Source organism: Antechinus flavipes, chromosome 2 (genome assembly GCF_016432865.1).
Source record: "Antechinus flavipes isolate AdamAnt ecotype Samford, QLD, Australia chromosome 2, AdamAnt_v2, whole genome shotgun sequence".
NCBI lineage: Eukaryota > Metazoa > Chordata > Mammalia > Dasyuromorphia > Dasyuridae > Antechinus > Antechinus flavipes.
The window spans coordinates 297335303-297363116 of record NC_067399.1 but is presented as its reverse complement, the minus strand read 5'-3'; the positions used below and the strand labels follow the sequence as shown (position 1 = coordinate 297363116).

Genomic DNA, 27814 nt, shown 5'->3' with positions numbered 1-27814 from the left:
GGCAAGATCTGTTTTTATTTGTACAGTGTCTGGAAAACTGTAGATACATACTAGAAATTCATTCATCTATTTGGTTTCTCAAGAAAAGGAGCTCATCAATAAAAATCACATCAAATGTTCTCTGAATGTTTTTGTCTGTGGAAAAGTTTAGACATTACAATCTCTAACTTCTTAAAAGCGGAGTGTCTGCTGAAAATGAGATGAATGAATAAAATGCATCTAAGGAGGAGAAGAGAAAAAGTTTGTGCCACAATAAAGACACTGCTTCACCATAGGGAAATTCATCATTGATAGTCAAATGGGCACACTTCATTCTGAAATGAAATGGGAAAGTACTGAGGTATTCGGGGAAAAAAATACTATAAGAAAGAAAAGGAAAAATGGTACCAAAATAGATGTCACCATTTCTTTTCTAAAATCAACTTTTTTAAAAGGAAAAAACAAACTGTTTTTAATGTGCAGCATTTGGAGAGGTTTTTAGGACCTTCAAGGACAACTAATACTTCAAATATATAACTGTCTTGGCTAGCTGCCTCTAGATTGGGTCAGAAGGAAAAGGCTCTAGAATTTTGTATGATTCGCTTCACAGGGAATTGGAGAAGAATAGAGAGAAGTAAAGCAGGAGCAGCTATTTTGGATCTGTCTAAACCACTGCAGGTGCTGTAATGAGTCCCAATTCCTTCCTTTTTTCTCTGTGACAGAGCTGTTCCATGCAGTAGTTAATCATGATGAAATGCCTGTTACTTTCCCATTGTGAGGCACTAGTTTTCCTGAGTCATAACAGTATAAGCACCTCACCCCTACACATTCCCTAAACCCATTTGCAGGTTACCTCTCTAATACTGAATAGGGAATAGAGAATGCCCATAAAGTGTCTGAAAGACAATGGGAAACCAAGGAAGTTGACTTATGCTTTTAGTCTTGAGCCTTTTGCTTCAAAAAAGGAGTAAAGATTTATTTCCCAGACAGAGAATTACTGTGCATCCAGAAAATGAAGATTCTTACCATGTGAGATACTATACTTGTGAAATTTAACCTCTTTGGATTTACAAGCCAAATATTACAAATCACCACTGCCTAATTCAGGCATCAGAAAAGTTCCTGACACTTTATTAGCTTGTTTCCTAGGTTGCAAATGCCAACAGGAAATTTAGCTTTAAGCTAGACTCTAAGTTTTCTTTTCCCTTTAAAAGACCTCTATCACTAATTTTTAACAATTATTTTTAATCAGAGATTTCTGTCACCAGAAACTTTGAAGCTGACATCTTTGACCATTAATATGAAGGAAAGGAGGAAGTAAGAATGGAGTTGGGGGAGAAAGTTGTAACATAAAATGCTAACAAAACTGAGCACCTCATGGATTGTCAATGTAGTTTATACAACTCAATCCAAATGTCAATCTGGGTTAAAATGCACATTGGTAGAATGAAGTCCGGGTTGTGTTGAGCACTCTGCCATTTCTATTACATTTCTATTACAATGTCAACAGCTACCAGGAGGCTTTACCCTTCTGAGCTGATGAGCAATGAACTCTACATGAGTGATTGCTCTTTGTGGGGATATATTTTAAGTGACTCTGTCAGGCAGAAGAATGTTTTGCTATAAAGGACTGATAGTCTTCAACTTAACAACAAGGGGAAAAAAGGAGAACAGTCCATAAAATATGAGGTATAATTAGGGATTAAACCTAACAAGAAATCTTCAACTAAATACATATAAACTTCAGAATGTGGTCCCATTGTACTAATTCATTTCAGGACTAGAATCTGAGTGAATTTCATTTTATTTTGTGATTCTCCTGAGTCTCTAAATTGTCACTGAAGAATCAGTAGTTTTTCAATGTGACTTGCTTTTGGTTTATGAAATCACAGAGGTATATTTGCACTACACAGTACTTAGGCAAATATGAAAAACCCAAATAACAGGGTATATCTGCACAGAGGATGACACCCTGAGGAGATCTTAATGAACATGCACAAATTGATTTAGAAAGGGCTGATTTGAAAGTCTAGAACTTGAAATCCTCAACATGGAGGTGGTGTCTTTGGTATCTGAACTATATTTTCTTTAGTTCTTTACATCAAGAGCAATTAATTATAAACTAAAAAGTGAAGTCTTAAAAGAGAGTGGTAAGAGGAAAAAACCTGAAAAACAATTGCCAGGATGGAGGGGTGAGGGACAGGAGGAAATAGCAGGAAGTGACAAGACCTGTTTATGTTTTGTTGTTAATTTTTAGTTTTCAGGGAAAAAGGGAAATGTGAATTTTTCCAAAGACTTGGCTAGGACAGGTACCAGCTGTTCTACTCTAACTGTATACAAACACTAGTAAAAGAAGCTCAAGAAAATGCAAGTTAAGAACTAAAAATATTTACATGAAAAAAAAAATCTTTTTGTTGGTCTCATTTTACATTGTCGTACAGAATGGAATATTAAAAGTGCTTTTGGCCTCCATATTTCCCCTTTGCTTTTCATTCTCACCTGTCTCAGGATCACTGAAGTCTGGTAAAGTGATTGTATTAAGCTGTCGTCTGTCAGCAATGGTTCTATCTAAGAGACTGCTCCCACGTCCAGAATCACTGTAAAACACAGCTAGAAATGTCAGTCATTTGGAACAACAACAACAAAAAAATCAAATAATGATTCTTGAGACATAATCAATTATGTGGTTCTTTTTCTGGCATCACTTTCCAAACTTGGATAGAGGAATCTCAAATAGGAGATTCCTTTCAATTCCCAATAAAACAAAAGCAAATTGAAATCATCTTCATTTTTGCTTTTATATAAGAGACAAAAATGAAAACTTGAATACAAGATTCTTCAGACTTAAAAGTGGCTCTCTCTCCACCCTAACTATTTCCTACAGAAGCTTTCAGCTATTCAAAATACTTCCTGCTTTCAAGGCCTAACTCAGAGACCATCTCCTCCACTCTCATTCAACAGAGAAGGAATGTGATCTGGAGCAATAAATGCCTGCCCCGAGAGGTACAAATGCATCAGTATTCTCTCATCACTGTTTTTTATGCTTTGCCTAATATTGCATCCTCCTATTGTATTATCTACTTCACAAGGTAGCTGTGACAAAAACACCTTGAAATTTAAATCATAACATAATTTCAAGTTCTTTTTACTATTATTACAACAAAAACTACTACTACTACAACTACTATTACTTTTTCTTCGATTTCTATGTTTATTATATAATCTCTTATACATAGCAAAAACAAAACTTAAAACAAACAAAAAAAAAAAAACTATTTCAGTTTTTCTTTGTATATTCTGATAATCTACCAAAGAACCTCCAAATCAACTGAAGGTTGAATAATCTTTTTGAATCAAAGCTTGGGATTAAAATTTTTGTTACAAGGTTATAAAATTTTACAAAAAAAAGAGAAACGTCTTCCTTTGTGCAACTGTCATATTTGGATACAATATTTAATATTGCTTGTAAAATGCTATTTCTCTTTGTAATAAAGTGGTTCATTATTTCCATAGGAAACAGGAAGTAACATTCTTGGGCATAGATGATTTATTGGCTACAAATATCACTTCACACAGTATGTTCCTTTTTTTGGTAATTATAAAATTTAGGATAAAATAAGCATCTCAGAATAAGCCTATGATTAAAATAATTATAAATTATTATTACATTAATGATCACCATTGTAATTTAGTATATCACATATACTTTTACCCTAATTCTGGTTCAAATATAGCAGGTTAAGGATTATAATCAATCAGTATTATTTTTCAATGTGTATTTATTTTCCCCTATGCAACGAGACCACATTTTTAGAGGTGTGACCAATGTTCATGAATAGTCTACATTTGGACTATATAATATTTTTTCAATTCTGGTTTATTCATAGCTATTTCTTTATTATTACAAATAATAAAACCTCAGGGCATAGCCCCCTCATTCTCACTTTAAAATATTCTGGAGGGACAGCTAGTTGGTGTAATGCAGTGGTTCTCAAACTTTTATTTTCAGTATCTTTATCCTATTAAAAATTATTGAGACTCTCTCCAAAGTGTTTTTGTTTATCTGGATTATATTTATAGACATTTACCATATTGGAAATAAAAACTATTTTTGAATTTGTAGACCCTCTAAAAGGGTTTCAGAGATCCCCAGGATTCTCTAGACCATACTTTGAGAACCACTGGTGTAATGAATAGAGCACCAGTCCTGAAGTCAGAAGGACCTGAGTTCAAATCTGGCCTCAGATATTAAAACTTTCTGGTTGTATGACCCTGGGCAAGTAACGTAACCCCAACTGCCTCAGCAAAAAAAATTTAATTAAATTAATGTCTCTGTGTGTGTGTGTGTGTGTGTGTGTGTGTATGTATTAGAAGACTTGATCTGAAAATATAGCACAATTATCTAATAAAAGGAAGTATATGATATGTTTATATTTTAAAAGGTCTTATTTTAATTGAACAGATCTGAGGAAATAGATTTAAAATGCTTTGTTTTAAGCATTAATCTTGTCATGATTCCTTAGAGTTAACATGAAGAATTTCAGAATTAGGAAACTATGAAGAATTCATATTTTTCGTGGCCTTCTGAAAAGGACTTGGGATGGGGATACAGAAGAAACAACTTTTTATTCTCAACCAGGCAAAAACTAATTGTACAGCCTTGAAAAAGTCATTTTACTTCTCTTCTTTGCCTCAATGTCTTCATCTGTCAAATAGGAATGCTAATATGTCATATTCAGTGAGCAGCAGTAGCAATAGCTAATATTCATATAGCTCCATCAGGTTTATAAAGTACTGTAAATATATTATCTCCTTTGAGCTTCAGAACAACCATGAGAGACAGGTCGATTGCTATCTGCACAATGTTAAGTAAATGCTTGTAAAGCAAGCTATTTATATTATATTACTCATTTACATTACAGATATTAGCAGAGTTAATTTCCCAAAAAGGCAATCAACCCTGTCGTTCACTTTTAAGAAGTTGGAGAGTAAGAGTGGTATGTATATGCCTGGTAAGCTTTACAGAGATTATAGAATTTTGATCTATTAGCTACCATCTTAAATTGTGAAACTTCAATTACTGACAATAATATTGGATCCGCATTCTCCCTGCTTGTCAACCTACTGAAGTGAGAAACAGGATTCATTACATTCTTTGCTCTACCTTCCATATTTTCTTTTCAAAAAAGTGTAAAAGCAACAATTATCTATTGAAAACAGAGATGCTTTTGTTTCCACACTGAAAATTTTCTCTCTAAAAATAATCAGGCTTTTGTGACTGATTAAGAATTATATTGGGTGTCTTATGCAATTTGTAGTTCTCCATTTACATGATACAAATTCATAAATACTCAAAATTTGACTTTCATATGACCCATTAGGTGAGGGAGAGAGGTAATCTCTGGCAACCATGGCAACTTACAATCCTGGTTAACTGAAACACTATGTCTCTGGATTCTCTCTACCTTCTCCCCTTAAGGAATCTAGGCTCAATAAATTATTTGATTTCTTATTTTCTCATTTGTGAATACTGTATAGTAGAATCATTCTATGAGGTCCATTAAATTTGAAAATGCTGAGGTCTATTCTCTTTCTACATCTACTGCTGAGGGCAGCTCCTACAAGACAAGACAGGAAAAAGGAAAGAAAAACTTGCCCACTGTATTATTTTAATGTAGTTCTAGTTTGGAGAGAGGGAAGGGAAGTTTTGAAGAAATATGCAATATTGCAGATCACTCATCTTATTTCACATTGAAAAGAAAAATGGTTGATTGTAATTGTTAAAATTTGAATGTTTTAGCAACAGAAGTAAAGTGCCAATTTTCAAAAACATTCTGTTTGCCTTAGTTTCTTCATATGTAAAATGAGCTGGAAAAGAAAAATGGCAAAACATTCCAGTATGTTTGCTAAGAAATTTCCAAGTGGACTCAAGAAGAGACAGATTAAAATGACTGAATAACAACATTAGAGTACACAGTTATCGTTTTCCTTAACTCAACTCTTCCAAAAATTTTTTTGTAAAAATTAGGTTTATTTTCAGGTGACTGATATTATTTAGTCTTGAAATAACTAAAACCCAATTTCTGAAAAGCCCAAAACCTGTTATCAAAAAAGCAGATCAGAATTCATGTTGTCTTTGATTGTTAAGTTAATATGTACTCTGGCATAAAAACTAAGGATGGTTTTCAATTTTCAGTTTAAAGACCAAAAATCATTTGTAGATTTCTACTCTGAATAAAATAAAACTTGAAGGTAGGAAAAATAATTGCCTGAAAATGGCAAGCTCTTTGGCAAATGACCTCATGGACTAAAAAAATCCCACCCACTATTTTGCTCACATCATTTGAAAAGCTTTTTTCAAATTGTTCAACTCCATGGACTAAGTGGCACTTCATAACATAATTCTCTTCTAATCTGTGAATTAGGAACATGGAAACTGGCACACAATTGAGTCAAGATTTGTCTGGCTAATACCTTGCTGCCTTACTGCCTACAATGTCCTCTGTAACATCAGCAACATCTATGAAAAATACTTTATGGACATAGGCGCAAGCAAATTCTGAGGATAGAAAACAAATAACAAATAGCCAAAATATTCTTTATCAGTGGTTTGTTTGTTTGTTTTTTTTTTTTGGTTGTTGTCATTTTTAGAAATAAAAGGGACCAAATATGGAGATTTGGAACAAGTATTTAGATGCTCACTAATTCACTTCCAGCTCTTTCTTTCTCTCTCATATGTGTGTGTGTGTGTGTGTGTGTGTGTGTGTGTGTGTGTGTGTGGTGCCTGCTTAAATCTTAAGTCTCTTATCTGATGCTTCCTAGTCAAACAGGTCACTCTTGAGGACACTTAGTTGTACTATCTGGTAGATCCCTATAATCAAAGCAATTAAGAAATTAGATCCAATTATCTGGGAAATAGCAATAATACAGGCCTGACCTAGTACTGGACATCAGCCTCATGCTTAATTTCTTTCTTTCTTATTTTCAGAAAACTTAATCTTACCAGTGAGAAACAGGAAGGGTAATTCATTTGCAAATTGAAAAGGGGAATGTGATATCACTCCTGAAGCATTTATTTATATTTTAGGGGGGAAAACCTGAAGATTAAAAAACCTAACAATCATTACAAATTTCTTCTCCTCCAGTTCTGAGGTAACTGATAGTACAATGAAAAGCAACCAATTCAACAAACATTTCTCAAGTGTATGTTGTGTACAGATTTGTGACTCAAATGCTTTACACAAAAAGAAGACTGATCTCTGCTCTTAACTTCAATGAACTGACAGGAAATGTGGACACAGTGGAATCTTTTTTCCAAGTGTTTATTTTAAACTTTTAAATCTTTGCTATTTTTTTCTCCTTACATTCAATATTCTTGGTTGCTAAGTGGGAGGAAATGTGGGGAGGTGGGAGAAATGTGGAGGACTGGGTAAAAGTTGGCAATAGAAAGGTGGTAGATTTATTTTATCCTTCTCAGAGGAGATATAAGTAAGAGGAAAATAGGGAACTAAGCTTAGGTTTATCCTCAAACTTCCACTAAGATAAGAAGATAGTTTCTTTCAGTTATCATGCTGATATTTAAAACCTAATCTAATCTCAAGGGAGAAATATCAATGCATATTATTTTTGTGCCCATCCTTAGAAAAATTGCACTGTACTCCTTGGAGTGGATTTATTCTCATAGCTTATATGTATGCTGGGGGAAACAGTTAAGTCTAAATTAAGCAGTGAGTCCAGTTCTATAGTAAGTAGATTGGGGGCTTAAACTGCTAACATTATACATTGGGAACTTCAATCATAATGTTATCTCCATGATTCTTGGTAAGAAAGTCTCCTTCAAGCAGCCATATTTGCTTCATATCTGTTCCATTAACTCCAAGTCAGGCCTGTCCCAGTCATCCTAGTTATGATTAAGATGACAAGGCAAGAAACACTTACAAAAGGGATTTATTCCTTAAAGTCAAGAAACACTTAATAAAGGAGTCTATTTCTTTGAAACAGGGAATCATATGCACAATACGTTGTAGTTTTCTTCCTAAAGGAAATAGTTATCCCACACTTAATAAAAACTGAAAGACTAAATCAAGAAACCTAATACACTTCTTTAAGATTCAGCCTCCTTCACATAAAGATGATGTAGTGATAAGCTATTTTGTGGATTTTTCTTTCTGTAAAGCTGAATGAATAGTCCAAATTTTTTAAAGATGCCATTTTGGCAACTTATCATGGTGCAATAAGTAGCTTTAATAATCCAGACATATGGGCAAAATTTTCCTTCTTGCTATAAATATAAGCTCTGATGGGTCTTCTTTTTTTTTTTTTTTTTAATGACCTATGGCATCTTCAGAATAGAGAATATCCTGAAGGTAACTTTCCCAATAAGCACCTTTTTTATTATTATGTCTGAAGTACACTTATTAATGAATCTGTGACCCATAACAGATAATTAGGACTTTAAAAGGAGTTAAAGGTTTTTTTTTGTTTGTTTGTTTTTGGAGGGGAAGGATAGTAGAGTTCAAATTTGTATTCAGCTTGATAAATCACAAGAAAATGAGAGTAAAGAAGCCTATATGTTTTTAGGTTAAGGAGTACTACAAGATTGCCTTCAAAATGAAATATAAAGTTCAATAGTTTTGCTGTGCTATATTCCAAAGGACTATTCACTATACCTAATTCGAGAATTTCCCCCTCCTATTTCCCTAGTAAGTGATCATCTAGCCCATAGTTGAAGACTTTTAGGAATGGAAAATATATCATATCCTGAAGAAGTTCATGCTAACTAAAGAAAGTTCTAATTGTTAGGAAGGTTTTTCTTCGATGGAACAGAAACCATACTCTGCATTTTTTGTTTCTTGATTTTATTTCTTCTAGAGCAAATTCTAAACCCTTTTACATATGAGAAACCTTCAAATATTTAATGACTTCTATCATGTCACCACTAAATCTTCTCTTCTTCAGGCTAAGTTCCTTCAATCAACCTTCATATGGCTTTCAGTTCTCTTACCATTTTTGAGTATCATCTGTTTAATGAGTTTTAGTTTATCAATGTCCTTTCTAAAATATGGCATCAAAAACTAAACGTAACACTCTAGATAGGATCTAATCAGGACACAGATCAGTGGAACTGCTTTTCAGAATATTTTACCTCTATTTAGATAAAATTAAGATAATTCTAGGTTTTTTTTGGCTACCATGTCACATTTGTTGATTCATCCCAAGCTTGCTGCTCGCTCTTTGTGATACTGCAAGCCTAAAGTCCTTACTAAGGGGAGACTGGTGGATGTCTTAACTTTGGAAATTCCAATCTATAGTGGGCCAAGTGATCAAGTGTTTGCATGAAGTTCACCATTAAAATGTTATATCCTTGGAAGTGGGAGGATATAGAAAGAGAGAGGAAACCTAGTTACTTAAGGACAGGCAAACTTGCTCAGGTCATAAACCTGACTAAGGAGACTAAGTCAAAACTTCCTTACTCAAAAGAGACTGGGACCATGATTGTCTCCTACACTTGTAATCTGAGAAAAGGAGTCTCAACATTTAAAAAATTTTAAAAAAGTTTACTGAGCTTGCAGTCTACCTTCCTGCCTCCCAAACTGCTTGCTAGCTGTGCTTCCTGCATCGTGTAAGGGAGCAACTGATTTTTTTGAAAGAACAAGTATTGGAAGGTCAAGCAAAGCATTTTCAATAAGGAGTCAATAATGGCTAAAATGCCACTCTGAAAGAATTCTGTTCACTGGGGCACCATGCAAAGACAATGCAAAACAGGATATTTTGGTCTCTTACCTGGGATTAGTGAGATTGTAGCAGGATTTCCATATTTGTAACATGTGTTTGCAGGTAAGAAGGGCCTCATCTGGGCCCCGACAGAGTGACTCCAACTTCACTTTAGAAAATAGTAATCTGAAGTAGAGAAATAGAAGAAGAAACAAGGAAAAATATTTATTTCTGGAAGCAACCACTAAACCAAGAATAACAACAGGCAATACTATGAATGTACAGTATCTTATCTTTACCAAGCTTTAAGAATTTCAACAATTATTACTTTTATCAATTTATTATAGTACTAATAACTGTCATTTCTATAGAACTTCAAGACTTGCAAACTTTACACTGACTTACATTATCACATTTAAGCCTCATGACAGCCATGACCATAATCTTTAAATTATTATTATTCCTACATTATAGGTGAAAAATGTAAAGATCACAAAAAATTTATTTTCAAGGCATTCTTATGAAATAGATAGGGTTGACTATCATCATCAATTTGATTTTAGACATAAAGAAATCAAAGTTAAGAATCTTATCACCACAGTGAGAATCCAGGGCCATATACTTCCACTTGAATACAAAATGATTAGATGGAATAGTTCTGCAAAGCTTCAGATCAATAAGGCACAATAAATATAATAAATGTCAAAATAAAAGACAAAAGTAATTGATTTATTCAAGACTCTGAAAAATCATATAATCTTGTCAAGATCACTATTTCTAAAATAAGCCAATTTATTCACAAAATTTTAAAGATGCAACAAAATGTTAACTCAAATCATTTAAAAATTTTTACACATAATATGAACCAGTAACATAAAACTTCCACCAAGAAATCCCAGTTTTGATGTCAATTTTTTTCTCTGTGATATGTTCTACATTAAATGACTTCTAGTGGTAGGGTATAGTTGGTTATAATGTTTTCCACATCTCTGTATACTCTCAGGACTTATTTAATGCAGTATTCTGAATATAGTAGTTTGATAAATGCTTATTGAATAGAAAGATATTGAGGAAATCATATAAGAATAGTACAGTATAGAAATTTCAGTAAAATAAAAAAGGGAAAATAGAAATCCTTGTAGAAATATCAATGTTTAACCTATGAAGAATGGCAGACTTTTAGAGTGATATTGTTCAGTTTCAAGAAGCAGGGATTTTCTTTTCTTTTTTTTTTTGAGGGGGGGAGGGGGACGCTGAGGCAACTGGGGTTAAGTGATTTGGCCAAGGTCACACAGCTAGGCAGCATTAAGTGTCTGGGACCAGATTTGAACTCAGGTCCTCCTGACTTGAGGGCTGATGCTCAATCTCTTGCACCACCTAGCTGATCCTAAACAGAGATTTTCTAAAGTGTCCTGTAAAAGGATTGTTGTTCCACAAATTCTTCCAACATACATCTGATCCAAACCCATGATGAAAAGCTAGAGTTATAGTGTGTGGTAGTTTACATGATACTCAGGGATAAGGGAATGGACATACAGGGAAAAAAAAAAAAAAGGAAACAACAAAAAAAGACAAATCACTAAATGTTTCAGGTAGTCATTTCATATAAGCATATTCATTTCTACGATTATATGGAAAGCAAGAAGTGAAAGTAAAAACAAAAATAAGAGAGATTAATAACAAGATCATTAATCCATCTTGAAAGGAACCACCTAATCTCTCAGTGCAATGGAGGGAGTACATGACCACCCAGAAACCAACCTTGTCAACTCAACAAGAGAAAAGCTAAGTTTAATATGTTGTGGGCAAATCCTAGGGAAACCATGAACAATTATAATCATTGGCCAATAAATTATCTCTGGGCTATTAGGCTGAACTTTATTCCATGTGTAAAGTAAAAGAGGAGGGAACATAAAGAAGGAAGGGGTTAGAGTTTCCTTTATATATAGATAATATATCTTTATTGGTAATTATGTCAGATTTTTTTAAATGTACAGAAAGTACAAAAGCCAAAGCCCTGGAAGCACACAGCTTGAAGGAATGTTCTATGCACTGAAGCTTGCTGGAAAAAGAATTTCTAATTAACATTAAATAACAGCTTTCAAACACCTGACTCAGGATATGGAGTTGAAAAGGTGTGGGCTGAATTAAAGGAAGCCAGACAGAAAGAACAATGAAGAATTCAGTGTGCAAAAATTAAAAGAAAAAACTAGCAACAACACCTGAAAGTTAAGCAAGAAGAAATAGCTTGGAAAAGAGATGCTGGCATGGAAAAAAAAATCAGTTAGATAGATGAAATTTCACTCCCTGAAAAATCAAAAGCATTATATGGAAAAGGAAAAAAAAAAAAGATCTTACAAGTTTAAAAACCCTGGACACAAAAATTCACATATACTATCTTTATAGCAATGATGGTAAAGACAGGAAATGAACACATAAAAAGAAATGATAATTTTATGTTTTGTTTTGTTTTTTGTTTTTGCGAGGCAATTGGGGCTAAATGACTTTCCCAGGGTCCTACAGCTAATAAGTGTTAAATGTCTGAGGTGGCATTTGAACTCAGGTCCTCCTGACTTCAGAGCCAGTACTCTATCCATTGCACTACCTAGCTGCCCCCAGAAATGATAATTGTCTTATGAATTTCCCAAAATTTCTGCATTCAACCTCCAAAACAATTAAAAAAAAAAACCAACTAAGTGATACTTTTGTCATTAACTGCCATACTCTTTTCACATTTTTAAAGATTGTTCTAAAACATCTGGCCTGCTTTACATTAAATCAAAAGAAAAACTAAAATACATACAATTATTAGCATCTATTCACCCTTAGTCAAGGCTTCAAAAAAGCACTTATTAAGCCAACCCATAACAGAAATCATGAAGCAAAATCAATTGCATAGAAACACAAAAATGTCAATGTACTACCCATTTAATATATTTGAAAAAAAGCAACTGCTTAAGTCCCAAAGATTTAACAGACTAATGTAGTAATGTTAAGCACATAACATAAGCATTTAAGCACATAACAAATCTAAATTGTGAATTAAATAAATCTAAATTCTAACTGTAAGTTAAATTATAAGTTTCTCTGAAAAAGTTATAAAGTTCAAAAAAATCTAAGAAATCTGATATATAAAACTATTTCTTTGTTATCAGGGTGATTCCCCGAGAAGACCATCTGAAAGAAATACAAGAAGAAATTTAGACAATGTAAAAATAAAAGATGTCAATGAGGAGATTTGTTTTTTAATCAATAAAGGTTTTTTTTCCCCAAACAAACTTAGAAAAGAAGTCAAGGAGAGACTTAAGTTAGGAATTATTGCATTCCCTGAATCTAATAATTAAAACATGCCCAAAACATTACTTTTCCAGAAATGATAAATGAAAACTGTGCATATATAAAAGAACCACGGAGCAAATTCAACAAAGAATCCACCTAGCACCACCTGCAATAAGTGCCCAAAAGAAAAGTTCCAAAAATTCCATAGCCAAAGTTCAGAGCTCCCACAGCAAGGAAAAAATAGAGATATCCAAAAAGAAGTTTAAGTTCCAAGGAATCACAGTCAAGATCACACAAAACCTGTAAATTTGTAATATAAATGAGACACAATCTTGGAACACAAGATTACTATAAGGTAAAGGAGATAACAGTATAGTCAAGAATAATTTGCCCTACAAAGCTGCATATTTATATGGGAAGAAAATGTATCATTAATAGAATAGAGGACTTTATAGCATTTTGGATAAAAAGAGCTGAACTATGAAATAAAACACAATCGTTCAAAGAGCCCTTAAGTAAGTTTATTTGAGTAATTGAAAAGAGTTGTATAATAATGTAATGCTAACATTCTAAAAGGGAGAGAAGAAATTAGTGTCCTTAAGAACCTTAATAAATGTCTAACTCTCTTCAACAGATACTACATTAAATAAGGAGAAGAGAGGACCCAGGTATAGACTTCTTCTCTTGGGGACTTTTAAGAGGAAAAAGAGAAGGAAAAAGAGAGAGAGAAAAGATAGAGGGCGGGGGGAATGACACTCATTTCTCAAAAATGGGATATATAAAAGGGCATACAAGCACAGAAGAAAGAAGAGGGAAGTAGACACAAAATTAATCTTCACTCTTAGCTAAAGACAACAAAATATAGTTAAACAGATACAGTTCAGTGTAAAAATATATGCAACAGGGAAAAAAGTGGGGATAGGAAGGAAGAATTAAGAGGAAATATAACCCTGAGGAGGAAAGAGTCACAAAACAAGATAAATGTCCTAAATCTGAAAAATGAAGGTTGGGGGTAATGGGGAGGGAGAGAAATGGCAAAAAGAAAAAAAAATAATAATTATGGTCTAAAGATACATTCATCAATTAGGAAATGGATAGACAACTTTTCTATATTAAATGTCATAGAACGTTACTATGTAATAAGAAATGATTAAATAGGTGGTTTCAGAAAATTCTACATCATATGAATGGAGAATGCCAACTGATCTAGAGTAAAAAAAAAAAAAAAAAAAAAACAGAAGCAGAACAAGAAGCAATAAGAAGGCTTAATAAGGCAGCAGGAAAGAATAATTTAACCTGAAGAAAGTAGTGAGTCGCAAATTAGACCTCCCTCAAAAAAGTAATTTTAAAGAAAATCACCAAAATAAAATATAATATCAACTTTGGAGATTCAATTAAAAGTCTTTTTTTTTTTTTAATTAAAGCTTACCTTGTCCTCCAACTTTCCCTCTCTTCCCCTATCTCCTCCCCTAGATGATAAGTAATCCAATATATGGTAAACATGATAAAAACATATGTAAAACAATCTTTATGGAAAAATTTACGTTTAAACACTTTCATCAACAAGAAAGAACAGATAAAAGTAAATATGAAGGTAGAAAAATTAGAACAACAAAACTCCAACTGAACAGAAAAAAAAAGAAAATTTGAAAATAAGAAACATTGAAAATGAAAAGAACAAATTGATAAATAGAAACAAGCTGTTTTTTTAATTCTAATAAAATAACATATTAGCTGTGATTTTTAAGAGAGGAAAACAAATGAGCCAATATAAAAGTGTTTATAAAAATATAAAACGTTCACATTATTTGAATGAGAAAGAGAATTTAAACAATCCTACCTCAAAAAAAGAAACTGGACAAGCTATAATGAACTCTCAAAGAGATTCCTCTAGGCCTGATCGGACATTCTTCTTTTTTTTTTTTTCCCAATTCAACAGATTTTTTTTCCCCTCTTTGTTTTTTATTTTATTTTATTTTATTTTATTTTTTATTATAACTTTTTATTGACAGAGCCCATGCCTGGGTAATTTTTTTTACATTATTCCTTGCACTCACTTCTGTTCCGACTTTTCCTCTCCCTCCCTTCACCCCCTCCCCCAGATGGCAAGCAGTCCTACACAAGTTAAATATGTCACAGTATATCTTAGATATAATATATGTGTGCAGAACTGAACAGTTCTCTTGTTGCACAGGGAGAGTTGGATTCAGAAGGTAAAAATAACCTGGGAAGAAAAACAAAAATGCAAGCAGTTTACATTCATTTCCCAGTGTTCTTTCTTTGGGTGTAGTTGCTTCTATCCATCCTTGATCAATTGAAACCGAGTTAGATCTCTTTGTCAAAGAAATCCACTTCCATCAGAATACATCCTCATACAGTATCGTTGTTGAGGTATATAATGATCTCCTGGTTCTGCTCATTTCACTTAGCATCAGTTCATGTTAAGTCTCGCCAATCCTTTCTGTATTCACTGATTCTTTTAAACATTCAAAAACCAACTAATTTTACATAATTTTTGCAATAATAAGGAAAAAAGAAATCTTACCAGATTCTTTCTAAAAAATAAACATGGTTCTGATTCCAAAAGCAAGGAAAGAGAAAGCAAAAAAAGAAAACTGTAAAGCAATATCTCTAATGACTATCATTATAAATGATAATGAATAATATATTAACAAAGAAGTAATAACAAATTGAAAAGACTATACAATAATAATCTTATACTGGGAATTCAGTGTTGATTCAATAGGTGGAAAACTATACACATAATATGAAATATTAAAAACAAAAGGAGACAAGGAGAGGAAGAGAAGTAGGAAAAAAGAGAAGAAAAGGAAGGGAAGAGAGAAGAGGAGAGAACAATAAAAAATATAAGAACACCAAAAGAGAGCACAAGAAAGTTCAAAAGCAGGCATAGACAAACAATACAATGTTGATTTACCATGTTAAATTCAAAATATTTTAAAAATCAGAATTGTGTAATATAGTCACGGATTTATATATGTGCTCTTTCTAGTTTTCTTTGTATATGAAATATTAATGTTTGCTGAATGATTTTCTAGTTTATAATTTTTTAAAATGTTGGCTATATTTTCCTAGTACTCTAATATTGTCTCTCTTTGATGACAGCAAGAATTACTGTTAAATCCCATGTCAATTACATTTGCTTTTCATTTTAGTAGAAATGCCAACAATCTGAAATACTCTATCCTTCTACCAGTATTTATAGAACAGAGACATATTTAGCAAAAAATAAAACATCCCAAGAAATCCCATTTTGGATTCTTTCTTAATCCCTACTCTTGTCATGGTATTCAACAATCTTTCCCATCTCTCTTCTCCAACCTATATTAGTACATTATTAGTACAGAGCTTCAATCTTGCTCAATACTAGCAGTCACCATATCACAGTAACCTCTGCTGGAATCTTTACAAACTGTTAAGTCTAATTAGAGTTGATAGAGACAACAATTATCTAATTTAGCATAGTTCAGTATCCTTGATTTGATCTTACAAGGAGATGTTTTGGGCCAGAACCTGAAACAAGGTACTAAGTAGAACTAATAGAAACAATGCTTGCGTTCACACCTTTAGAGAGCTCATATAAGCAAGAAGTATTTAAGTACTCATTGGGGTTCACATGTTTGGGAGATTTCAGAGTTTAGTATGAGATATCCAAATTCACACCTCCCTTAATCCCTCCCTTGGGAGGAGTCAACCTTTGGGAGATCATATATATAGAAGAAGCTCTTAGAGCTTCAAGAGAGTTACTTCGGAACATTCCCAGGGGTCGGAGAGGACCATTCTGGGAGAATGAGAGCCAGGAGCACTCTGGGAGCTACAGAAGCCCACAAGCCCTCTCTCAGAGGCGCAACCAGATTCATTTCATCTCACACCACTGTGGTGGCTGGGCTCCTGCACTTCCCCCACTGAAATCAAGCTGGTCTGAAAGACTCTCCAGAAAGCTAGCCGAGCTCCAAGTGAAGGAGACAAGAGAGATTCATTCCACTTTCCACTTGGCTGGCTGGAGGCTGAAGGACAAACCTTTGGATTTGAAGACATTCGGAGGGAGCTCTTGGAACCAAGCAGAGAGAGAGGCCTCTAAGCTAACCGGGCTATATTGGAAGCAATAAAAGAGCTGAACTTTTATACCTGGCTGTGTTTTGAGGTGATTATTACTTTCAACTGCACCTAAGGCTGCCTCCAGAAAACCTCCCCAAGAAACCTGCTTTCTCCCAGAGAGAACCATTATATTAAAGAAGACAATTTTTCTCTTTGATTTCAGCCTCTCCACAACCCAATTCATCCTACATACTATTTACTGACAATCTTCATAAGGTTTGGTTCTTGTCATAGACCCCCCCCCCCAAAAAAAAAAAATTTAAATGATTCTCTTTATCAAATCAAGTCTCTAGGCTGGTAATCAACAAACCTCTATTAAGCACTTATTATGTGCCAGCCAAGTGCTAAGCACTGGAAATAAAAAAGAAAGTGAAAAGAAAGTCTCTGTCCTCATGCAGCTTCTATTCGAATGGAACCAACAACAGGCAAACATAGGGATGAGACCTATAGATGGGATAAACTAGAGCTGAGGTCAAAGGAAAGACACCAACATTTAGCTTCTTCACAGAAGTTAAGGCTTGGCTGAGACTTGAAGGAAGCCAGGGAAGCCAGCAGACACAAATGAAAAGGGAGAACATTCTAGGTAGAGGGGACAATGCGTGAAAATGCTAGGAGGTGGGGAAGAGGGAGTCTTGTTTGTGACTAAGCTGAGTGCAAGCAAAGGGGAGGTAAGGTTGTAAGATATAAGAAGACCAAGTCATGAATCTAAGTTATGCATAGTATTTTAACGGTTTTTGTTGTTGTTTCCTTGCTTTTGTTTTCTTTCTCATTTTCCTCTTTTTGATGTTTTTTCTTGTGCAGCATGGTAACTGTGGAAATATGCATAGAAGAACTGCACATATTTAACATATATTGGATTACTTGCAGTCGAGGGGAGAGGGTGGAGGGAATTTATAGCACAAGCTTTGCAAGGGTGAAGACTGAAAACTATCTTGGTATGTATTTTGAAAATAAAAAACTATTATTATTAAAAATGAACAATTAAAAAAAAGCATTCTGGCAAAGTATCCAGAAGCTTTACTAAAGTGGTCTATGACACCAAAAAAAAATTAGTAATGATTGGTGTTACATTATATATTGCTCACTTGCATGCTATTTGCTTCAATTGAAAACCTTTTCAGTACCCAAGACAGGCTTGCTACCAAGTATTATTCCAAGATTTTATTTGAACCAGTTGTTTTCTAAATTCTGGCATATTTAGCTCCAGATAGGTGTATCCTGTTTCAATAGTCTTTTCATCTCTAAATAACACTTAAATTTTTGTTTTTCCTCCTTAAAAAAAAAAAAAGTATAAAAATCTTCAATTAAAGCTAAAACAAATTAAATTTCAGTGATTCCAATACCCTACAACTAACAATTTAAAATGCAACAATGGATTTCTGTGATCAAATTCTTCTGAAATACCTACTAACTTTACCCACAAACTGGAACAATTACTAATAAATTGTAGTGTGTTTTCTAGAGCCCCTAAGTTGGGGTGACAAAACATACCGTTGCTTTCTAGAGTCCCCACACCAGGGGTGCCAAAATGTACCATCCGGACTAGATCTCTAGAGCACTTCGGGATCAGCCCAAGGTCTTGGTCTTAGTGAAGAAGTGAAGGAGGCAGGAGAGCTGCCATATGGCTGGTCAAAGATGTAGTCTGGAATCTTCTCTTGTGTCTGTGGCTGAGTGTTCTGTGTCTGAGACTCCCTTAAATACCTCAGTACGATTACATCACTACAAGCACACTGAGCATGCGCAACCATTACATCACCATAGAGAACCATTATTTCCCACTGAGTAGGTGCTTAACTATAAGCACCATGCTGACCTAAATTCAAGTACATCTTTGCAGAATTTTGGCCCTCTACAATAAATTGTTAAGAGATTGATACCGAACTTCGTTATTAGAATCTTACTAGATTTTTATTATGTGACAATAGAAACTACATAACTAAGATAAAATTCAGTTAGGGTAAAAAATATTTTTAATTACTTTTTGACGTTTCAAAACAAGAATCTGATGGTTCTTATTAGCAAAAACTATGCTAAATTTTAAAATTGAACTTGTGGAGCAACACATGTGCATATGCACATACAGACACACACCCTTTCACATTTGTATATCTCATAGCTTTGAAAGAATGTTATCTGGTAAGATTCTCCCAGCCATTCTGTATAGGGCAAGGAAGGCATTACTCCATTTCACCCAAAAGGGAAGTGCTCAGAGATGTGAAGTGAACAGTAGAGGCAAAAACAACAGGGAAAGCAAAGAAATAAAGGCTCTGACACAAAGACCAGTGTTCTTACCACAATCCATAGTCCTCTCTCTCTCTCTCCTCTCTCTTCCTTCTACTCTCTCTTGTAAAGTACATTTAGAAAAAGTCCCTATCATTTTAAAGAACTAACCTTCTGTCAAAGAAAAAACTTTTGAGGCAGCTATATTTCCAAGTTTATCCTATAAAAGAATTCCAGATATGAATGCCCCCAATAGCTTAGTCCAGCATACTAACAACTTATACTACACCACTGCATCCCATGATTGCTATATCAAAGCACACAGAAAACATTATATTATAAAAAAGGAATCCAAGACATGGGTTGGGATCCTGGCAGCTCTACTTCTTACCATCTACATGATTTTAAATAAATCACTTTACAACTCTGAACCTCAGTTTCCCTATCTGTAAAATGAGGGCATTGGATGAAACGAATGCTAAACTTTCTTAAAACTCTTCACATTCTCTGAATCTATATTTCCTATAACATACAGGCAAAATTCTTTGATCACCTATTGGATTTTTTTTTCTTTTTTTAAAAAGGAAACAATAAAATCCTGTTATTTCAAAATGCAAGACAAGAACAAATGATTCTGATTTAACTGCATTTGGATTATTCAGTATTTTTCACTGAAGAATAGTAATATCCATTTGGTTGAAAAATCACAGGAGCTTGAAATTGCATATTTTTAATATACCATTATAATTTTAATTAAGTAATATGTTGAAATTTTGGCATCTAAATAAGGTAAAGATAAAGAGAAGAAAAATGAGGGCTTATGTTTATCAATAGGACCAAATCAACCAAAAAGCTTATTGAGTGCTATAAAATTCTATTGTTTTATTACGTTTCTAGTAAGTAAAAAAAAAAAAAAAAAAAAAAAAAAAAACAAGGAGGATCATATAAAAGTGCAGGGAAGTGGCCAAAAAAAAGGAGACCCAGGAGATCCATATTATAGTTCTGGCTTCATCATAAACTAACTGCATGACCCTAGGTAAGTCATTTTTCTTTTAATGACTCCTCGTTTTCATCTGTTAATTGAGGGCATTTGGCATTATACTAGGGGATTCTCAGGGTCCTGTTCATTCCTAACAATATAATTCTGTGATACCTACAGTGTTCCAAGAGAAATACTATTACATGTATAAGTCTGTTTTGAGCTTCTGGAAGAAAGTTGTTAAGCATACAGGAAGCCCTCCAAATTCATAAATTCTGAGGTCAGAGAGGAGTCACACTCCCTATGTTTCACTTCTCTATACCTCAGTTCCTTGACATATAAAACGAAAATCTTGCTGTATGGCCATCTGGTAGCTTCTGTAGCCTTTTTCTGCTGTATCTTACTGGCCATTTGGGACAACAAGAGCAAAAGGTCATAGGTCAGTTCCGGACTCTCCTCTTTATTAAAAACTAGATTTTTTTACAAAGAGATTAATAGGTATTATATAAAGACATTAACCCACAAAAATCCTGCTACAAAACCTCATTGTACCACAGAGGTACAAAAGGGTTCTAAAAGATCACACCAGAAGAATGAAATTTCTGACAAGTTCAACCACAGGATAAAGGGTTTGGGTATGATCCTCGGGACAAATGAGGCCAGCCTGAGGAGGGTCAGCCTGCATGAAGTTCAACACTGGGAGGCTTGCCACTTGATGAGAAAAGCTTTGGCCATGGCAATCCATGACACAAGTCATAAAATGGCCCTCAAACTGGTATAGTCTCCTCTCAAGTGTGCAGTGATGGTAACAGAAGAATGGAAAAGACAGTACAAAGGGTGCTAATAGTCACAAAGCATTTTTAGACTATCTACAAACAGAATTTAACTACTAGTACTGTAAACACGACACCCTTTGTCCAATGGCCAACTACACGTGTAACTAAGTAAACTGAATCATATTAATATGGACATTCTCATTAAAATTGAAACTAAAAAAACATAAGTTGCAACTAAACAGAAAAGATGATTTACAACTTTTTATATAGTTGCTGATAATTTCCATTTCTTCTGAAAACTATTCATTAGACCTTTGACCAATCATGTATTTAGCAACAACTCTTGCTATTTACTGCAAAGAATTTTTCCCTATTAATTTCTTCTCTTTTCATTCTAACTGCATAGTTTGTGCAAAAGTTTTTCAATTCTATAAATTCAAAATTGACCATTTTATTGAAGAAGATATGGGAAAACTGGGACACTGATACCTGTAGGGGGCTGGAACTATGGAATCAATGCACTGAGGTCAGGACAGCTGAGCACTTGAGGCTAACTGCTGATTGGACAATACTCTATGGGCATATGCTTGGAAAAATGGTCCTTTCCACTATCTGTGCTGGCTCAATAATTGGTGTATAGAGGATTGTAGAAGGGACCAGGGGGTGGAGTAAAGCTAGCCAAACACATGCTCATGGTAGACGAGGGAGAAGGCGCTTGCAGAGATTCTCTTCCTTCACTTCTAACCCTGGGGACCAAGAATAAAGACGGACTTTTGCTTATCCCGACTCCGGCTGATTCTGGGGTGTCCTGGGTGCTAGTGCGGTGGTTACAGATACATTGTTGGTGGAGTTATGAATGGATCCAATCATTCTGGAGAGCAATTTGGAACTATGCTCAAAAAGTTATACTATGCATACCCTTTGACCTAACAGTATTTCTATTAGACTTATATCCCAAAGAGATCTTAAAGGAGGGAAAGGGACCTATATGTGCAAAAATGTTTGTGGCAGCCCTGTTTGTAGTGGCCAGAAACTGGAAACTGAGGATGCCCCTCAATTGGAGAATGGCTGAATAAATTGTGGTATATGAATGTTATGGAATATTATTGTTCAGTAAAAAATGACCAGCAGGATGATTTCAGAAAGGCCTGAAGAGACTTACATGAACTGATGCTGTGAAGTGAGCAGAACCAGGAGATCATTGTACAAGGTAACTACAAAATTATGCGACAATTAATTCTGATGGGTGTGGCTCTTTTCAACAATGAGGTGATTCATTGTTTCAATGATCTTGTGATGGAGAGACCCATTTACACCCAGGGAGAGGCCTGTGGAGGCTGAGTGTGGATTACAACATAGCATTTTCATCTATTTTCGCCTTTTTTGTTGTTATTTGTTTGCTTTTAGTTTTCTTTCTTTCTCATTTTTGTTTCTTTTTGATCTGATTTTTCCTTGCAGCATGATAAATGTGAACATATGTATAGAAAAAATTGCACATGTTTAACCTGTTTTGGATTACTTGCTATTCTCAGGAGGGAGAAAAATTTGAAATACGAGGTTTTGCCAGAGTGAATATTGAAAACTATCTTTACATGTATTTCAAAAATAAAAACTATTATTTAAAAGTGAAATAAAATTTTAAATTGCCAATTTTCTCTTGTTACTTCAATCCTTCCACTAATTAAAAATTCTGTACCTGGTAATAGCAGTTAATGGTACTTCTGTCTATTCTCCTCTATTTCATGTAACTTACTAATTGTGACATATGCCATAAAATATCTTTCCATTCATCAATGTCATTTTAAAACATATATAATTGTGAGATATTTTATATACTCTCCTCTTCTTCCTGAAACCTAAAAAATGATCATTGTTCACCTTTTATCAACATTTGGCCTCTTCTTAAAATACTCCTGAACTGGTGTTATAATTGGCTATTCTTTTCCCCTTAAAACTTTAGCAAAGATTACAGGAGGCCATAAGCTCTTAGAAGAACATAGAATAGGCCTACAAAGAGTCATGGCATATTGCTTCATTGTCCTCAAGGAAAAAAAAATGCTTAAAAAGCCTGTTCCATTCATCACATTGGCACCTAACTCCATCTTCCTGGCAAATAAGAAAATGACTTAACAAGGCATATCAATTAAAGGAAAACATGCAAAGTTATTTTTTTTAAAGGAGACAGAGCATGCATTTTGGTCACAATTATATTTATATAGTTAATGGTTTATCAAGAGTGAATACACAATGTTCACTAAGAAGACATATGCTTTAATTTTTTTTCAATTTATTCTTATTTTCTTTTACTTTACAAGAATCTATTTTTTCTCCTACACAGTTCTCCCCTCCCTTTAAAAAAACAACCAAAATTCTTGTAAAAAAAAATCTTCAAAGTCAAGCAAAGTAAAATTCCTGTTTCAGTCATGTCCAGAAAATATCTGTTTCAACTTCCCACTGTAAGTCCACCACTTGATTCTCTGTCAAGAGATGGATAACTTCTTTCATGATTATCCTTCTTGGTTGGTCAATGTGATGATGAAAGTTTTGAAGTTTTTCAAAGTTGTCTGCATTTACTAGGTTTCTGTGGTTTAACTTGTTCTCCTTGATTTATTCATTTCATTCTGCAGCAGTAGATACAAGGGTTCCCAGAGAAGCAGAAAAAGGTAAAAAGAACTCTTGAGACCTATATTTCTGTTATAAAGAGTGTGTGTACAATTAGATTTTACTGATATAATATTAAAAAAAGAGGAAGTAGAAGTGGAAAGGGGGTAGTATTAGAAAAAGGGAAAAGGGGAGATAAAAAGAGGGAAACAACATCCCATGAAGAGGCGAGGGAAACCTATCATGTCTGAGGGAATTTAGGGAGGGGGAGGAACATTATATAAATCTTACTCTCATCAGATTTGGCTCAAAATGAAAATAATTGACATATTTGTTTTACAGAAAAACTTCTCTCACCTCATTAAAAAGTGGGAGAAGAAAAGGGAAAAGCCAAAGAATATTAAGGGAAAGGTATAAGAAAGGGGAAGGGACTCAAAGGGGATGGGAGGGATTCTAAAGAGGGAGAGCTGCATAAGGCAAGTGGTGCCCATAAGTTTAATACTGGGGAGGGGGGTAATGAGTAAGAAAAAGAAAAGCATAATCTGGGGATAAGAAGATGGCAGGAAATACAGAATTAGTCATTTTAACCATGAATGTGAATGGAATGAAATCCCCATAAAGCAGAGGCGGATCAAAAACCAGAATCCTACAATATGTTGTTTACAGGAAACACATTTAAAGCAGGGAGATACATACAGAGTAAAGGTAAAAGGCTGGAGCAGAATCTATTATGCTAAAGGTAAAGTCAAAAAAGCAAGGGTATCCATCCTCATCTCAGATCAAGCAAAAGCAAAAATTGATCTAATTAAAAGAGATAGGGAAAGAAACTTTATCTTGTTAAAGGGCAGCATAGACAATGATGCAATATCAATACTAAACATATATGCATCAAGTGGTATACCATCTAACTTCCTAAAGGAGAAGTTAAGAGAGTTACAAGAAGAAATAGACAGCAAAACTGTAATAGTGGGAGATCTCAACCTTGCACTCTCAAAATTAGATAAATCAAACCAAAAAACAAATAAGAAAGAAATTAAAGAGGTAAACAGAATATTAGAAAAGTTAAGTATGATAGATCATTGGAGAAAACTGAATGGAGACAGAAAGGAGTACACTTTCTTTTCAGCAGTTCATGGAATCTATACCAAAATTGACCATATATTAGGACATAAAGACTTTAAAATTAAATGCAGAAAGGCAGAAATAGTAAATGCATTCTTTTCAGATCATGATGCAATAAAAACTACATTCAACAAAAAAATAGGGGTAAAAAGACCAAAGAGTAATTGAAAACTAAATAATTTCATCCTAAAGAATGAAAGGGTGAAACAGCAAATCACAGACACAATTAACAATTTCACCCAAGAGAATGACAACAATGAGACAATATACCAAAATGTGTGGGATGCAATCAAAGCGATAATAAGGGGAAATTTTATATTTAGAGGCTTACTTGAATAAAATAGAGAAAGAGAAGATCAATGAATTGGGCTTACAACTTAAAAAGCTAGAAAAAGAGCAAATTAAAAACCCCCAATCAAATACCAAACTTGAAATCCTAAAATTAAAAGGAGAAATTGATAAAAATTGAAAGTAAAAAAACTGTTGAATTAATAAATAAAACTAGGAGTTGGTTTTATGAAAAAAACAATAAAATAGATAAATCTTTGGTAAATCTGATTAGAAAAAGGAAACAGGAAAATCAAATTGTTAGTCTAAAAATAAAAAGAACTTTCCACCAATGAAAAGGAAATTAGAGCAATAATTAGGAGTTACTTTGCCAACTTTATGCCAATAAATTTGATAACCTAAGTGAAATGGATGACTACCTTCAAAAATATAGGCTTCCCAGATTAACAGAGGAGGAAGTAGATTGCTTGAATTGTCCCATTTTAGAAAAAAGAAATAGAACAAGCTATTAATCAATTTCTTAAGAAAAAATCCCCAGGACCTTATAGATTTACATGTGAATTCTACCAAACATTTAAAGAACAATTAACTCTAATATTATATAAACTATTTGAAAAAATGGGAATTGAAGAAGTCCTACCAAATTTCTTTTATGAGACAGACATGGTACTGATACCTAAACCAGGTAGGTTGACAACAGAGAAAAAAAATTATAGATCAATCTCTCTAATGAATATTGATGCTAAAATCTTAAATAAAATATTAGCAAAAAGATTACAGAAAATGACCAAATTACATCATGACCAAAAAGGATTTATACCAGGAATGCAGGGCTGGTTCAATATTAGGAAAACTATTAGCATAATTAACTATATCAATAACCAAATTAACAAAAACCATATTATCATCTCAATAGATGCAGGAAAAGCATTTGATAAAATCCACCATCCATTCCTATTAAAAACACTTGAGAGTATAGGAATAAATGGACTTTTCCTTAAAATAATCAGTAGCATCTATTTAAAACCATCAGTAAGCATCATATGTAATGGGGATAAACTGGAAGCATTCCCAATAAGATCAGGATTGAAACAAGGTTGCCCACTATCACCATTACTATTCAATACTGTATTACAAATGCTAGCTTCGTCAATAAGAGTTGAGAAAGAGATTAAAGGAATTAAGAGTAGGTAATGAGAAAACCAAATTATCATTCTTTGCAGATGATATGATGGTATACTTAGAGAACCCCAGAGATTCTACTAAAAAGCTATTAGAAATAACCACACCTTTAGCAAAGTTGCAGGATACAAAATAAACCCACATAAATCATCAGCATTCTTATATATCACTAACAAAATCCAACAGTTAGACTTACAAAGAGAAATTCCATTTAAAGTTACTGCCAATAGTATAAAATATTTGGGAATCTATCTACCAAGGGAAAGTCAGGAACTTTATAAGCAAAACTACAAAACACTTTCCACACAAATAAAGTTAGATCTAGCCAATTAGAAAAATATTAAGTGCTCTTGAATAGATTGAGCAAATATAATAAAGATGACAATACTACCTAAACTAATCTATTTATTTAGTGCTACACCAATCAGACTCCCAAAAAATATTTTAATGACCTAGAAAAAATAACAACAAAATTCATCTGGAAGAACTTAAAAGGTCATGACTTTCAAGGGAATTAATGAAAAAAAAAAAAAAATCAAATGAAGGTGGCCTAGCTGTACCAGATCTAAAACTATATTATAAAGCAGTAGTTACCAAAACCATTTGGTATTGGCTAAGAAATAGACTAGTTGGTCAGTAGAATAGATTAGGTTCAAAGGACAAAATGGTCAATAATTTTAATAACTAGTGTTTGACAAACCCAAAGACCCCAGGCTTTTGGGATAAGAACTCACTGTTTGATAAAAACTGCTGGGAAAATTGGAAATTTGGAACTATGCTCAAAAAGTTTTCAAGCTATGCATAACCTTTGATCCAGCAGTGTTACTATTGGGCTTATATCCCAAAGACATCTTAAAGAGGGGAAAGGGACCCATATGTGCAAAAATATTTGTGGCAGCCCTCTTTGTAGTGGCTAGAAACTAGAAATTGAGTGGATGCCCATCAATTGGAGAATGGATAAATAAATCGTGGTATATGAATGTTATGGAATATTATTGTTCTGTAAGAAATGACCAGCAGGATGATTTCAGAAAGGCCTGGAGAGACTTACACAAGAATTGATGCTGAGTGAAATGAGCAGGACCAGGAGCAATACTATATGATGATCAATTCTAATGGATGTAACTCTCTTCAACAATGAGATGAACCAAAACAGTTCCATTTGTTCAATAATGAATAGAACCAACTACACCCAGCAAAAGATCTCTGGGAAATGAGTATGAACCACTGCATAGCATTTCCAATCCCTCTGTTTCTGTCCGCTTGCATTTTCTATTTCCTTCATAGGTTAATTTTACATTATTTCAAAGTCCAATTCTTCTTGTGCAGCAAAATAATTATATGGATATGTATACATACATTCTATTTAACATATACTTTAATATATTTAACATGTATTGGTCTGCCTGCCATCTGCCAGTCGACCTGAAACATTTAACACTGCGTAGCTGTATGACCCTGGGCAAGTCACTTAACCCCAACTGCCTCAGGAAAGAAAAAAATGACCCTTCTAGGAGTTGGGAGCCAAGATGAAGATTAGGGGCAGCCACTCAGC

At 33.9% G+C, this 27814-nt stretch overlaps 1 protein-coding gene across 11 annotated transcripts in view; it reads right to left on the bottom strand.

Annotated features, from left to right (window-relative positions):
• Positions 1–27814, bottom strand: part of TTC7B (tetratricopeptide repeat domain 7B) — a 327704-nt gene that overhangs the window by 104249 nt on the left and 195641 nt on the right. For all 11 annotated transcript variants that reach the window (XM_051977396.1, XM_051977400.1, XM_051977401.1 and 8 more), the window contains 2 exons: positions 9763–9879; positions 2479–2576 (listed from right to left, as the gene is read on the bottom strand). In XM_051977396.1, the coding sequence (XP_051833356.1) occupies positions 2479–2576; positions 9763–9879 (215 nt within the window). The remainder of the gene's footprint in view (positions 1–2478; positions 2577–9762; positions 9880–27814) is intronic.